General features: G+C 43.0%; 1 protein-coding gene across 2 annotated transcripts in view; it reads right to left on the bottom strand.

Annotated features, from left to right (window-relative positions):
- NOL10 (nucleolar protein 10) overlaps window positions 1–15,596 on the bottom strand; it is a 63,747-nt gene that overhangs the window by 37,109 nt on the left and 11,042 nt on the right. For both annotated transcript variants that reach the window (XM_056856265.1, XM_056856266.1), the window contains 7 exons: window positions 15,351–15,416; window positions 14,867–14,927; window positions 12,698–12,783; window positions 11,348–11,426; window positions 10,231–10,380; window positions 3,512–3,578; window positions 990–1,042 (listed from right to left, as the gene is read on the bottom strand). In XM_056856265.1, coding sequence (XP_056712243.1) covers window positions 990–1,042; window positions 3,512–3,578; window positions 10,231–10,380; window positions 11,348–11,426; window positions 12,698–12,783; window positions 14,867–14,927; window positions 15,351–15,416 — 562 coding nt within the window. The remainder of the gene's footprint in view (window positions 1–989; window positions 1,043–3,511; window positions 3,579–10,230; window positions 10,381–11,347; window positions 11,427–12,697; window positions 12,784–14,866; window positions 14,928–15,350; window positions 15,417–15,596) is intronic.

Here is a 15,596-nt window from a genome sequence, read left to right as displayed (position 1 = left end):
TGGTCTCCCGTCCTTGGTGGTGTCCCATCCAAGTACTAACCACAGGCAACCCTACTAGCTTGGGTTAGTCTGGGTTACTCAGGCTGCTCCTTCTTGCAAATCCCTTCTGAAATTCAGGGGCTTTCAAAAGTAGTATGCGTATAATGTGAGTTTGGTGTTCAAGGAAGAAGAAATGGGGAAAATCCTACTGAGAGCACTCGAGGCCTCAAGAAGCTCTTTGGATCCCAGTCCTAATGTTTATACTCATCTATGATGCTTTTCATTTTAGCAGTTAATCTTCTTTTTTCATTTGTCCTTCCCAATGCCACTGAATCTGGATAGTATTATTTAGAAAAAGTTATATGCTGCCTTTCCACAGACCTGTTTGAGGCAGCTCACAAAGTAAACGAAAGTAAAACTATACAATGAAATCATGAAGACAGCATAAAATTATCAACAATAGCCCTTAAAAACAAGCCAGGACATGAAACAGCTTGAAATGGATGTTTAGAAAACAATCCACTTGCTAAACGCAAACCATAAAAACAGCTAAAAAACAAAATGTCTCAGTTAAAGCCTGAGGGGAAAAACATTTGGCCTGGCACCTATAAGACAGTAAGGTAAACATGAGAAGATCCTCAAGGGGGAGGGCATTCCACAGGCAAGGTTCCAACACTGAAAGAGCCTTGTCTCTGGGTAAAATTCAGTCTAATTGTACTTTTTTACAACCAGAAGATTTACATTATGTCAACAGAGTAGACTGCAATGGAATACATTCATTATGTCTTTCTGCTGTATAAATTTCAGCAAAAAGGCAAAGCCCATGAATGTATACAGATTATAATTTGAGCTACATGGTATCATTTTGCCGACACGCAGCACTAATTCCACTTTAAAGCACATCTATACAGTAATCAGATGCTGGCTTTAAAAACAAAGAGGGCAAGAGTGATGTAGGTGTTGTGATAACAGAAAACTACTTCCAGTTAAAAAAAACACGCTTTACTTACCGGAATGTAGTAGATATTCATTTTGGGTGCTTCGTTGGCTGTGAACAGCATTCCTAAAGAGATAGAAAACAGCTGATAATGCTGCAGAACACTTTAAAAAACAAACAAACCCGTGAACTGAACTAGACCGTTCTTGACAATGAAAGCATCCTTAACTTAATTCCAAAATCATTGTAACTCATTTTATAGTGTTGTAAACTACCTTGAATGATAATATGGGCAGAAAGGCAGGGTATAAACACTCTATAAATAAATACACATTTGCATATGCGTACCTTGCTTTTCTTCCCCCATGGGGACTGAAAACAGCTTACAACATTGAACATAGGAACACATGAAGCTGCCTTATACTGAACCAGACCCTTGGTCCATCAAAGTCAGTATTGTCTACTCAGACCGGCAGTGGCTGTCCAGGGTTTCAGGCAGGGATCTTTCACATTGCCGAGTCCCTTTCACTGGAGATGCTGGGGATTGAACCTGGGACATTCTGCATGTCAAGCAGATGCTCTACCCCTGGGCCATGGCCTCTCCCCAACACTGTTCCCCTCACCTACGTTTTATCCTCCCAACAACACTGTGAGGTAGGTTAGGCTGAGAGTGTGTGACTGGCCTAAGGCCACCCAGTGAGCTCTCGTGGCAGAGTGGGGATTTGAGCCTGGGTCTCCCAGATCCTAGTCCATCATTCTAACAGCCACACCATGCTGGTAACCTTCATGGTTAGATGCCTACAGTTAACATGGTTGGGGTAATATTGTCTGCCTTATATTTAAATTAAAAACAATAAATGGATAAGTAACAAAATGTTCACCAGTCCTGGAACAGAGAGCCCCCTGAAGTAGAGTAAGAATGCCACAGGCTCTTGGCTTAGCAAAGAAAGAGTATAAATTAACTTCTTGAAAGTTTAAAAGCTATGTTGGGTTGGATTCTATAGAAATGCAAACAGAGCCAAGTTGGCAGAAAATATTTTTGCTGCCTCCCCCCTTACTGCTGCAGCCCTTGCAAAACCACTTCTGAGGGGTGGGGGTCCTTTGGGATAGGGAGATGCAGCCAGAAGGGAAAACTGGGAGTGGGACAGAAAAAAACAACAAAAATCCCTTTAATTAACATTTGCGGTTTCAGAGCATCCAAACCAATAATCTTAAACCAGAGAATAGAAGGAATGTTCACACATCTTGGATTTTTCCTTCTGCTAAAAAGTGATTTTATTCAGTCCTAATTTTGTTTAAGAGCCCTGTGGCGCAGAGTGGTAAGCTGCAATACTGCAGTCCAAGCTCTGCTCATGACCTGAGTTCGATCCCAACGGAAGTTGGTTTCAGGTAGCCAGCTCAAGGTTGACTCAGCCTTCCATCCTTCCGAGGTCGGTAAAATGAGTACCCAGCTTGCTGGGGATAAAGGGAAGACGACTGGGGAAGGCACTGGCAAACCCCGCAAACAAAGTCTGCCTAGTAAATGTTGGGATGTGACATCATCCTATGGGTCAGGAATGACCTGGTGCTTGCACAGGGGACCTTTACCTTTTTAATTTTGTTTAGCAAATATAATTATTAAATAAATCATTCTGTCTAAACTTTCAAGCATCACAGCAAAGAAGAGGAAAGTTTCCTCCTGGAGGTGATATTTTCCCAGGCATGGACATTGCGACAGAGCTTAGATGCATATAATGGGGGGAAAATAACGGGAAAGTTAAAGGAGTCCTTAACCTCTTTCTACTGCTTGGGTGTGGTAACTCTGATCAGTTTCCACAAGAAGAGAGACACACCTGTTAAAGCACAAAACAGACTACCTAAAAATGGTTTCAGACAGATTTAAGTAACAGTTAATAGGTCAGAATGTAAGGTGACAATTAAAAAAAATAAAAAGATCAGACATTGCAGGTGATTCATTATGAAACTTGAGGATAAAAAAAAAATCAAACATCCAGTATTGACATAGGAACTTTTTAAGGGAAGGTAAGATTTATAATCTAGGAATCAATGAAAGCAATAAAAAACTCCATATAGAAGCTGGATTTAAGCACCTGGTAAAAAAAAAAAAAGGGAAGGAGGGGTCCTTTTTCACCACCCAAAAAAGCTGTACTGGGGATCATGGGACCTTCTTGGACAAAAGCCACATGGATGGGTATTTTAGTATGAAGGCCTATTGGGTAAGATTAAGTGAAAAAGCTGGCTGGATCCAACCAAAACTGGATACCTGACTGATGAACAACCATATATGCTAATTTCAACTGAAATGTGACACCAGATTCCTTTCCTTTTTTTTAAAGTGATAATGAACCCAAGAATGGGCCACACTCAACTACCTCCAGGCAGGAAAACTCACATGGTTGCTTTATCCTCCTTTAATCTCTGTTTCAGCCAGGATTCAGCCAGGATCGAACACATGCGTTTTGCCTAATGGGCGTTCAATCCTGGCTAAAACAGGGATTAAAGGAGGATAAAGCAACCATACATTTTCATGGTTGTTTCAACCAGCATGTTTATCACACAGTAAAATGCAAGAATAATCAATTGTTTCCTACCTACCAGAATTAGGATATATGCAGACATCATTAATATCATGTTCAGGCTCCATGGAAGTAAATATTTTCCCCTGAAACAGAATGAACGCAAAACAGGATTGAGCATTCCTCTTTGGAACAGACAGAACAAACAAGACAGCCAATTTGAACGCTCTATTCAAAGAACACTGTATTACGAACAAGGATCCTATGGAGAGGAACCTGCCAAGAGAGAAGCCATCTTAGAGGAATTTTCCAGTTAGTTCCAGCTAAGTTCACTGTTTTCTGATTCTCTGCAGGTGTTAGCCACCCCCACATTGGCAGTTACTCATCAAGGCCATTTCTTCAGGCCTGTTAATTAGCTCACGCCATTCAGCTTTGAATCTGGTAGGGGAGGGGGAACTCGCTCTCACACTGGAACTGCCCAGTGACTAACAAACCAGCTACCAACCCTAGCATGAAATTCTGGTCTGACGCCAACCAACCAACAAGGCCCATTCTGGAGAACTGACTGAATCCAGATGTCTGTCAGGTCCCGGCGGGGCTAGGAGGCTGGGTAGTCGTGTTGTCCAAGGTCGAGTCAGTGGAGATCAAAACATGAGTCCAAACGTGCCCAGAAGAGGAGTCATGAATCAAGCCGAGGGTCTTGTTCCAGGAATTCAAGCCAGTCGGAGAAAGGGTCAGAAGCCGAAGCGGATGCGAAGCAGTCCGGAAACTGAATTGTTGCTTCCACAGAGAAACTTCCCAACAGCCTGGAATATATGGTTCTCTGGTGGTGCACTCCTTTGCCCTACTAATTACCTAGCCTGGCTCCTGTCAGTATTCAGGGCTTTGTGTTCGCCTATACTCCCACGCATTACTGCGGTGGGTGTCTAAATCTTTGCGTAGTCTTTCCCTCAGCCTAGCTACAGCAGCTGTCTCTCCTCCTCATTACTCATGCTAGGAGCGGTGGCTTCAGCCTTTGATAGAGACCATTTGCTAACTTCCGAGGAGGTAGAGGGCCCAGCCTCTGCTGCCAACTCATCCGGGAGCTCTGTCTGTTCAGTGTCCTGGTCCCTGCTGACTAACTAGGTGTTAATCAAACTGTAAGCTATAAACTATTGCTGTATCATGATGCCTGAATGCAGACCATGACAATTTTACCTAGATTCTTTGGTGTGCAATATATGATGGGAGCTCTCTTCCAATGAAAAAATAGTGGCAGCTAAACCAGTCTGGAATGAGCACGAAGCTGGAAACCTGGGGCTGAATCCTACTGAACATCTCTGCTGATGGGAGGGATTTCTGTCCATGGAGTGACCGTCTCATCTCTTCCCCCCTCCTGTAGTAGCTCACAATGCACCATGAAATGCTGCTCCTGGGGGGAAAGGTACCCCCAGGAACAGCATAAGGGGGGAACTAGAGGTCAGCATGAGGAGAATTGGCAAAAATTGCTCCCCCTGCCTACAGACATCTTCAGTGACATCCAAGTTCTCGCATACAGCTTCCCACTTTGCTGTATATTCTGCTGTAGTTAGCCATTGGCCTTCCAAATGAGGCAAACATATTGCCCAGACTAACAGCCCATTCCTGAGAATTGGACCGAAAGTCTTCTGGAGGCGGCGTGACCTCGCCACCAGCGTAAGTGCATGTAATTGTGCGATTACCTGCACTTACGCTGGCAGCAAGGCCTCGCCCCTCCACTGGGCCACGGCATGGAGAGGCCGTGCCGGCGCAGGGGGGAATTCCAGGGGCGTTCCCGGGGGGAGGAGCCTCCAGTTAGGCGGCTCCTTATCCCGTTTCGGCCCTGGCCGCCGCCGGCGAGAACGGTGTTGCTGCGCCTGCTTTTGACAGGCACAGCCTCGCTGTTTTCAATGGGGCGAAAAGCCCTGTTAAAACAAAAAAAAAGCCGCAAGATGGCTTTTTTTTTGTTTTCCAGCGTAAGCGAAACGGTTTAGGAAGAGGCGCCGCTGCGCCTTTTCCCCGCCATCTCTGCACCCATATTTTCAGGAATGGGCTGTAAGTTCATTTTGTCCAGCATTCTGTCTCACACAGTGGCCAGCCAGTTACTCTGGAGGGCCCACAAAAAGGCATAGAAGTCAAGGCCTTCTCCTGACGTTGCCTCCTAGCACTAGGCTTCAGATGTCCAGTGCCTCTGTTAGTTACTATATCTAGTAGCCAATGATAGACCTATCCTCCAATTTATCTGAACTTCTGTTAAAGCCATCTATGCTTGTGGGCACCACTACATCCATTTGTGGTGAATTCCACATTTTAATCAGTCATTGAGTAAAGAAGCACTTCCCATTCTGTTCTGAATCTACTGCCCATCAACTTCATTGGGTGCCCTCTCATTCTAGTATTTTTGGAGAGGGAGAAAAAATTCTCTCTATCCAATCCCTCTGCCCTGTGTATAATTTTTAATAGAAGCTGTTAATTGACTTCAACTGCACAGAGAGATAAAAAAAAGAATGCATGAGCTAATGTTTGTTGTGTTTCCGTGACTTCTCTGCATTGGGTTTTGGCCATAGCACAGCCCTAGGTAAATCATATTTTCCTCCTTCAAATGACTTCGGCAACACAAATTGCACCTTCAGCAAAAGCTCAAAGTAGCTTCTAGCATGACGGAGATGGGCAAATTTTTTGCAGCAAGACTGATCCAATTTTTACTTTTTGAATCATGTGTGCTCCCCCTTCTTTGATGATATTCCCTGATGAACGCTGGCTGGAAATCAATGCCGGGTGGGGAGCGGAGGCTGTGGGGTGGAGATCAACTTTAATACTACAGATTTGCCTGCGGTTGTGGAGCATCCAATTCTTTGTTTTCAAAGGCTGGAAGTGGAGGGGAAACCCCTGCTGTCTGCTAATTATTGAGGAAGGCATCAGAGGTGGGTGTGGTGGCAACATTAAAAAAGGGAGGGAAAGGAAGTGCCCGGGAGGTAGGCAAAGCAGTCATAGAAGCAAATGTGGGGGGGGGGAGGCATCCAAAGGGAAACTTTGTATTTTGAGGAACAGGGATGCTTATTAACATTGTGCAGTGGTTTTTGCTTTATTGGCTGTGCACAGCCCTGAATGTTTTAAAGGTCCATCTTCCTCAGCTTTCTACCTCCATGCATCTGTTAACAGGCCTGTGGCCATAATTTTCTCATTGCTCTTGCTATTTATTTAATGACATTGTTGACTCATTTGGCATTCATCAACAGGCTTAGGCCAAATGTCTTTAAAAAAAACAAAACCTCACAGCAATGGCCAATCTCTTCGTCAAAGTTCCAGTAGACTACTATCAGACCAATGCACATTACAATATACACAGCTCTCCCAGTCCCTTTCTCAGTGTAGTTTTTTCTTTTCTCTAACGAGATGCAGGGCAGCTTTCACTATCATATCGAGGACGCACACACCTATGCTCCTGTCCGTAAATGCCTTGTGCCCCTTGTCATGGATATGGCCAGGCATATAGGGGAACTGTCGCGGTTCTTGACCAAAAAATCCTGCAGGATGCTTCTGCAGGCCAGAAACAAAGATGGCCTGGCCTCTCAGCTGAACATGCCAAACAGGAAGAATAGCCTTGGACAGGGATCACGATCAAAGGAGCAACAGAATAATATGTCTTTTAGTAAATTAGAATTAATATAACTAATATCAATAGACATAATGCTTTTGAGAATGGGTACAATAAGCATCTGAAAAAGGCAAGAATGTCCAGCTGAATATAGGCATGAAGCTATAATTCAAAGATGGAGTATGTTGGTTGGAGTCCAACGGATAGCCATATGAATGAGAAAATCGTAACCACTATTTTTTATATTTAGTTACAATTAAAAATCTTCAGTGTTAAAATAGAAGTTATAGAGTAAGTTCCATGATAAGAATATGATGTGTATGTTTGTATGTTTTGTAACATTTGTTTGAAAAATAAAAATTGTTAAAAAATCTTCAGTGGTGAGGTTGCCATTTTTCTATATTACTAAGCAGGACAGCTAGGTATTGTTGGAAGGCAATACTGAAAACATTGGGAGTCTGAATTGATTGTCACCGCCTTCTTAGAACGGGCTCCTTTACTTTGTGAAACCTCTTTGCTTTTGGTAAGTAATTAATGAGCTCAAATAATTGCTCTCCTTTATCTACATAAAATCAATGGATGGGCTTCTCATATTCATTTAAGTTCACCTGTGTTAAAATGTAAATAATTATGTTTTATTTAAAAAAATGGAGGCAAGATTTTGTAGTTAACATTTTTACTTGTGTGCAATACCGAAAATGAACCAAAAGCATTGCTGAAATGTGCCTTTTGCCAGGAGGTTAATGGTCTGATTCAAGAAGGCTATTTAGATGCTTAGGGCTTCTTAAGAGCACACCTGTATCTGAACCAGGCCTTATCAGAGTCTTCTGGCACACTCTACAGCCCGGGCCACTTTTTACATGAGTGCTATAGTTGGAGCGAAATCCTAAGCAGAGCTACCCCCTTCTAAGACCATTGACGTTAATAGGCATAGATGAGATAAAATTCTCTTTAGGACTGCATTGATAGCCAGCTATTATTTAGTCTTTCACTTGCATAAGTTGTAGAGTTGTGCCATGGAAGAGAGGAAGTGGGGAATGGGGAGAGCTGGAGGGGGCTCTCAGCAGTGAGTGATTAGGATATGAAACTCATTGCTCTCTTCAAAGCAACAGCTCTTCCCATCCTCAGCTAATTGGGACCTGGTTCTGACCTAACATGTTTTTCCTCCATGGGAGGTCACTGGAGTGAATCCTGTAGCAAAACATATGTGGAAAATGTTTCCATTGGGACAGAAAATCTTGACACTTCCCATGGAAGGGGGAAAAAGTCAATCAACTCCTGCAAAAAGTCTAGCTAACCCAATAACCACAAAAGGCATGGGTTGACTGCCATTACATTTGCAGAAGTAACCCCATAGTGAAGGAATCCTGAAACATTCTGGTAGCGTCCGCACATCGTATGTTGAACAGACATCAAAACAGGTGCAAGTAGTGCAGTCTTAGCAAAACTGCAGATCTTCTTAACACAGAGCAAACTTATCCAGAACTAGACTGGATTACTACAGGGGGCTGCAGCTGGCTATTCTGGACTGTGCAGATAATCTGGAAAAGATGCGGATGGGAGGGGTCTGTATTATAGGGTTTTTTCCCCCACAGCAGTATATCAACTAGGAACTGGATTAGGTCTGCAGAGTCGGAATGCCTTAAGGGAGCTAGGAGTCAGACATTGCTGCTGTAGATTGATCTGACTGCAACTTGCTGATTCAGATGTCATGACAAAGTAGGGCTGGCATACACAGGAAACTGAAAGGGAAACTATATGGGACAGAGGAGAGGAATTATCCGCCATGGCTTGAAGGACCATCTGAAGAGTTAGCTAGATCAGAGGGTGGAGATCAGTGATCAGATCTCCCACAGTTCTTTGGTATTTTAAAATTAAAATCAGCTTTTGTTAAGTGTTTCTTTGTGTTAGTGCAAATGTGTAAATTAGATCAGAACTGTGTATGGGGAAGGGTGGGCAAACTCACTCCCCATCTAAACAGCCTACCAAGCTGCTATCTGCTCCACTGATTACAGATCTCCTGCTATCTTGTCCAGTTTAGCCCTGAATTGTATAACATCCTAATTACAGCTCATTTCTAAATTCTCAGCTCTGAATGAGCTGCAACAGGATCATTTTTATTGGACCTCTTAAGTATAATGTATTAGAGATCGTAAAAATACCATGATGTCTCATTTTACGTATGAGGCAGGCAGGTGGAGAAGCCATATTGCCGCCCTAGGCCTGTGTTAGTGCTCTCATACACAATGGCTGTGCAATGAAAGAGAACTTGCCATGTCCAATCATTTCACCCAACTTGCTAGTGCGGCAAATTGCCAGAAGCCTTGCCCAACTCATATAAAATAAAATGGAGCCTGTGGTGGACACCTGCATCATAAGTGCATAAAGACACGCTAGAGCTTGCCATATTGCTTCTGAACTGAGAAGCTGATACGGTACATCTTGGAAGGAGAGGGCCAGACTACGCAACAACTCTTACAATGATACATGTTTGTATTGAGAGCCAGTGTGGAGTACAGGGTAGTGTGCTGGATTACAATTGGGTACACCTAAAGTTGGGCCAGACTAAATTTTCCATCACTGGAATGGAGCTGTCCTGCCTATCCCCTTCAACTGCAGCCCACTGATCTCCCCAAAATGCTGCTCTTGGGGGTTAGGGGGCCCTGAGGAACAACACGAGGGGAAAAGGAAATTGGTAAAAATGGCCAGTTCATTTGGGATCCAACCCCAGCTTCAAATCTCCAACTGTCATGAAACGCAGCTGAAGACTTTGGGTTGTTCTATCTCCACATAAGGCGTGGTAGGAATAAAATGAAGGAGGGGAGAATAATTTATACCACCATGAGCTCCTGAAGGAAGGCTAGGGGGGGCATTCCCAGATTTATTTTTTATGCTACAGGTAATGTATCGCAGAAAACTATTTTAGGGATTATAACAGAGCATGGTTGTATATATTCAGTTCTTGCCTAATTACATATTTCCACATAAAAGATGTGGCTATGCTTAACTTTACGAAAAAAATAGACACAATCAATCATCTTCATACACGATTTACCAAAAAAAGATTAGTTTGATAACATAAAATATCAAGACAGAATAAACACACACATAGCAAAAGTGTAACATCAAACACTAAAATCATTCACTAGAAGAAATGAAATGAGGACTCGTTCAATAGTATAACAAAGCTATGCAAGACTTACTGTGTCCTTGTTCCAAAGTTTTATGATTCGTGAATCGGCAGAAATAACCAAATCTAATGAATTGTGGAACTGGATCGATTTAATAGGCAAGCCATATTGGTGATCTTTCACAATTAACGGATTACTTGATCGGAGATCATAAAACAAAACCTGGTAACAAGAAAAGTAAGTAGGTTTTTCATTGTTGAACCTGCTGGAATGTTTAACGTAACTGCGGATCAAAAAGATCCCTGAGTTCTTAGTATGTTAAAAATTATCAAATGCAGAGAACTTTGGCTTCCGCACATTTAGAAAATGATGTATCTGATTCGCAAGTTTTAACCATGTACCTTAAAGCAACACGATTATAGCAATGCAAAAAAGAAATAAGACTGGTTGGGGAGCCTTTCATTAAAAAGGAAGTACTTTATTCAACGTAATTGAACATTTGGACAATTTTTCTTTTTAAGGGGAGGAAGCCAGATAACATTCTGTGTATCTTTATATCCCATACATTCCCTCTATGGGGAATCACTGCAGAAGCCATACTGAAAAAAGTGATAATCAATAGTTAAATGGGCTATGACACAAATTAACTAATATTCTTGTGAGTAACGGAGCATGAAGTAAACAACATTTGATTTTCTTTGAAACCGCAATTTCCTCTGCATAAGGACTGTGATTTCAGCGGCTTCGTTCCAAGGCCGCTGCACAATATCAGCTAAATTTGATCACTTTCAGCTCAAAATTATTGTACAGCATTCCATGGAATTCACGTTTATAAAATGGATGTGAAACACAGTTTAGACGTTATAATAAAAAAGCTTATTTAATACTAGCTCTGACAGCTGCTGGTGGAAAGTGCCATCAAGTCAAGCTGACTTACGGTGACCCTGTAAGGTTTTCAAGGCAAGTGAGAAGCAGAAGTGGCTTGCCACTGCCTTCCTCTGTACAGCAACTCTAGACTTCTTTGTTGGTGGTCTCCCATCCAAGTATTAACCAGGGCCAACTCTACTTAACTTTTGAGATCTGACAAGATCTGGTTAGCTTATGCCATCCAGACACCAATAGCTCTGACAGCTACTTAGCAAAAAATTATATTCAAGGCATGATGCAAATAAGCCGAAATCATAGCTACCTGGCCTGTGGATGTCCCAACAGCCATATTCAGTGCTCCATCAAATTTCAGGGCCGAAATAGAGGGGAGACCATCAACCCTGAAAGAATTTAAAACACATTGCACACTAGTTACAGCCTGTAACAGTTAACTATAATGGCTATCTTATATTAAGAACATAAGAAAGGCCATGCTGGGTCAGACCAAGGTCCATCAAGTCCAGCAGTCTATTCACACAGTGGCCAACCAGGTGCCTCTGGGAAGCCCACAAACAAGATGGCGGCAGCAGCATTGTTCTAATATTCTAATAGTGAAGTCAGCCAAATCTAAGGATACTTAAATCTGGTGAATGGAGCTGTGAATGGGCAAGGCAGATCTTTCTACAAACCCAAAAAGGGTGCCTGTAGCTTTAAGCAATCGTTTTCCAAGGCAGAGGTTGGGGGGGAGGGGGAGGAGTCAGAAAACTTAAGACAGATAAACTTAAGGGCAGATAAAGATAGGCTTGGCTGTAGGGTGGGAAGAAGATGGGGTTGCCAACTCCAGGTTGAGAAATTCCTGGATATTTGATGGGTGGATATTTGAGGAGGAGAGGAACCTCAGAAGGGTATAATACTATAGACTCCACCCACCAAAGCAGCCGTTTCCTCCATGGAAACTAGAGTTGTCAAACTCCAGGTGAGGGTTAGAGAGCACCCAGAATTACAACTGATCTCCAGATGACAGAGATCTGTTTCCCTGGAGAAAATGGCTGCTTTGGAGGGCAGACTCTATGGCATTAAATTCTGCTGAGGTTGTTTCCCTCCCCAAACCTCACTCCCCCAAGTTCCACTCACCCCAAATCTCCAGGAATTTCCCAATCTGGAGCTGGCAACCCTAAGGGGAACTGATCTCTACAGTTGGAAGATCCATTCTGATTCTAGGAGAGCTGCTGCCACCACTGCTGCTCTGGTAGGGGGAAGCAGGTGGGCGGTTTGGAGCTCCACTGCCATCGCTGCTGCTGTGGGAGGGGGAGAGGAAGCAGGTGGGAGGGTGATGGGGGGCAGAAAGGGAGAGCGATAGGGTGGGAGGAAGAAAGAGAGAAGAAGAGTGATGGGATGGGGAGGCAAAAAATGTGACAGGCACGTAGGGGAGAGTAAGAAAAGAGGTGGCAGGAGGGAGAAAGAGTGAGAGACTGAGAGAAGTGGGGGAGAGGGGGAAAAGCAAAGGTGGGGGGAAATGGGATAGCTGCTCCTGTAAGTTTCTCGCGGGTCCCCACTTGTCAAATCTGTAACTAGTGACAGACTGAGAGCTGAATTTATATCACTTTGATTATGCAGAGAACATTTACAGTTTAATGAAAGCATATAACTGAAAAAAGGCATCGGTCCATACTCTTTATCGGCCGTTGTGCTGCTTAAAGCGCAATCCAACACTCCAACTCGGTTTCGCGTTCTAGGATCCCAGCATTCCACCTTTCCCTAAGGAAGACAAAACACATATAAACCAGTGCTTTGAACTCATTAAGCACATTTATGGCAGTGGTCTTGAACCCTTCTAAATCCATTCAAGTCAATGGGCTTAGAAAGGTGTATTTAGGATGGCACTGTTAGTTTGTTTGCTTTCCTTTTTAAAAGTCATTTCTGTAGTGTTCAGTGGGATTTACAAGTCATGTAAGATCCATCTTTGCATTTTCAATGGTCTTGTGTAACAAAATAACCCAGCTTTGATATTTTTGAGGGGTGTTATCTAATAGTAACCAGGGGAAATTGTGAGCTTAAAAAGGGAGGGTAGAACCATACATGCTGCCCTTCTTGGAGTAAGGGTGAGTGAAGGACATTTAAGTGATAAGTGAGTGAAGGACACTTAAGGAGATGAACTTTGGCACTTGGGAAGCCGTGATACCAAAGCACTTACCAGGAAGTAAATCTCTGAAAAAAAGCCAAAGTTGCTGGCCCTTCAAGCCTTGCTCGGTTGAAAATATGGCCCCAGTAAAAATGTGGTGCCACCCAGGGAACCTAGATCGATAACAAACCATGGTCCTGCCCGTAGGTGGTACAGAATCAGAATCCTAGATTTGGAAGGGGCCATACCGGCCATCTAGTCCAACCCCCTGCTTAATGGAGGATCAGCCTAGAGCACCCCTGACAAGTATTTGCCCAGCCTCTGCTTAAAGACTGCCAGTGAGGGGTTAGCTCACCACCTCCCTAGGAAACCCATTCCACTGCTGAACAACTTCTACTGTAAAACTTTTTCCCTCCTAATATCCAGCCGATACCTTTCCGCCCGTAATTTAAACCTATTATTGTGAGTCCTATCCTCTGCTGCCAACAGGAACAGCTCCCTGCCCTCCTCTAAGCGACAGCCCTTCAAATACTTAAAGAGAGCTATCATGGCCCCCTCAACCTCCTCTTCTCCAGACTAAACATTCACAAGTCCCTCCGCCTTTCCTCACAGGGCTTGGTCTCCTGATCATCCTTGTCGCTCTCCTCTGCACCAGCTCCATTCTGTCCACATCCTTTTTGAAGTGAGGCCTCCAGAACTGCACACAATACTCCTGGTGCAGCCTGACCAATGCAGTGTACAGCAGAACAATGACATCTTGTGATTTGGATCTTACACCTCTGTTGATACATCGTTATACTATGCACTGTAGGTGGGCTTTCTTCCCAAGAAGTAGTGATATCAGGACTGCCCACAATCACCCTGAGCTTCCACTGACAACTCTTGCTACTTTCAAAACCACCTTTGCACTTTGCAAATGTTATCCTCCTACACAGTGATTTCTTTTGCTATTTACATGCCCATCATCCAGCCTGTAACTCCTGATTCTGCATGCAGTGGAGAACATGAATTGAGAGAATGTTTTCTCCACCTCCCACTATATCAGAACACCCAATGAACTCGATGGGCAGCAGATTTAGGACAGACCTGCTTTTTCACACAATCAGTCAATAAAGCTAATTAATTTGTGGAATTCACTGCCGCTGGATGTAGTGATGGCCACTAGTTTAGAGGGCTTTAAATGGGGTTTTGAAAATTTCACAGAAGTTAGGACAATTAATTGTTGTTAGCCATGATAATTAAATGAAACCTCCATGTTCAGAAGCAGTAAGTCTCTAAGTACTAACGTTGGGGGGTAAGAGTGAAGGAGGACTTGGTCTCCGTGCCATGATTGTAGGCATTCCAGTGGCATCTGGTTGGCCTCTGTGTAAAAGTATGCCTTTCATCCTCTATCTAGGACAATGCTCAAGTGCCCACTCCCCAGAATTTTGCAAGACAGGCTTTCCTAAACTTAGCAAAATATAGTAGCTTGTATTCTCTTATACTTTTTACAAAGCTGGATGTCTTCTGTAGAGATTATTATGGCCTTTGGCTAACAGCAACCTTTGCCTTTTGCCAAATCTGAACGCCTTCAACAAAACAAATAAATCAATGTTTTGTTGGTAGCCTTCAAATTTTTCATATATATTACATATTTCTAATATGTATCACAGTATGTGAGTATATACATATGAAGGTGAAAACAGTAGTTGTGATTCTTACGAAAGTAAAAATATTTACCTCAATTGTCCCAGTTGCAAATAAGCCATGCGCAGAATTTGTATCACATACGTGATTCTCCCTATAAAAACAGATAGATAAAACATGTAAAGCAACAAGTTTGGAAAAACCATTAAAACCAATCCAAGATTACAGAGCAGGAAAAGTGAATGTTGGTCAGTGTTCAACAGATCACATCAGCCCTATTTCCCTGACTGAAGTAGACAGGATCCTAGGAGTCATGAGGATCACAATCAGCCAGTAAAAAACTATGTGCTGCGATGGGTAGGATCAGAAATATATTTTTTGTTCATGGCTAGTTCTCAAAGGATTTGAAAGAACACCATTGCTAAGGAAGCAAACCCTTGACAGGTAATAAGTAATAATGCAATTTACAATGCATCTGCATGATTCATAACAGAGAGCTTGTAGGACATTAAAAAACAGTAATTTGGCTCCACCTGCTGGAGCAAGAAGACTTACGTTATGAATGGAAGATACTTACGAAGCATCTGTCTGTAGGGAATTCAGATACCTTCCTTGTTCCAGGTTTAGTCTGTACACTTCAGAGCTACAACAACAAAAAATCTGTATATACTAGTTTCTATTTGATTATAGCACCGTTCAACTAAGTCCATTCAGTAGCTACCACATCACTCCAGTCTTGTACCATCTATACTGCCCCCCTATTTGTTTCCAGGCCCAATTCAAGGTGCTGGTATTAGCCTTTAAAGCCCTATACAGCTTGGGA

The sequence above is a fragment of the Euleptes europaea genome, chromosome 10, assembly GCF_029931775.1.
Source record: "Euleptes europaea isolate rEulEur1 chromosome 10, rEulEur1.hap1, whole genome shotgun sequence".
NCBI lineage: Eukaryota > Metazoa > Chordata > Lepidosauria > Squamata > Sphaerodactylidae > Euleptes > Euleptes europaea.
The sequence above is the reverse complement of the archived record's forward strand: the minus strand, read 5'-3'. Positions and strand labels throughout refer to the sequence as shown.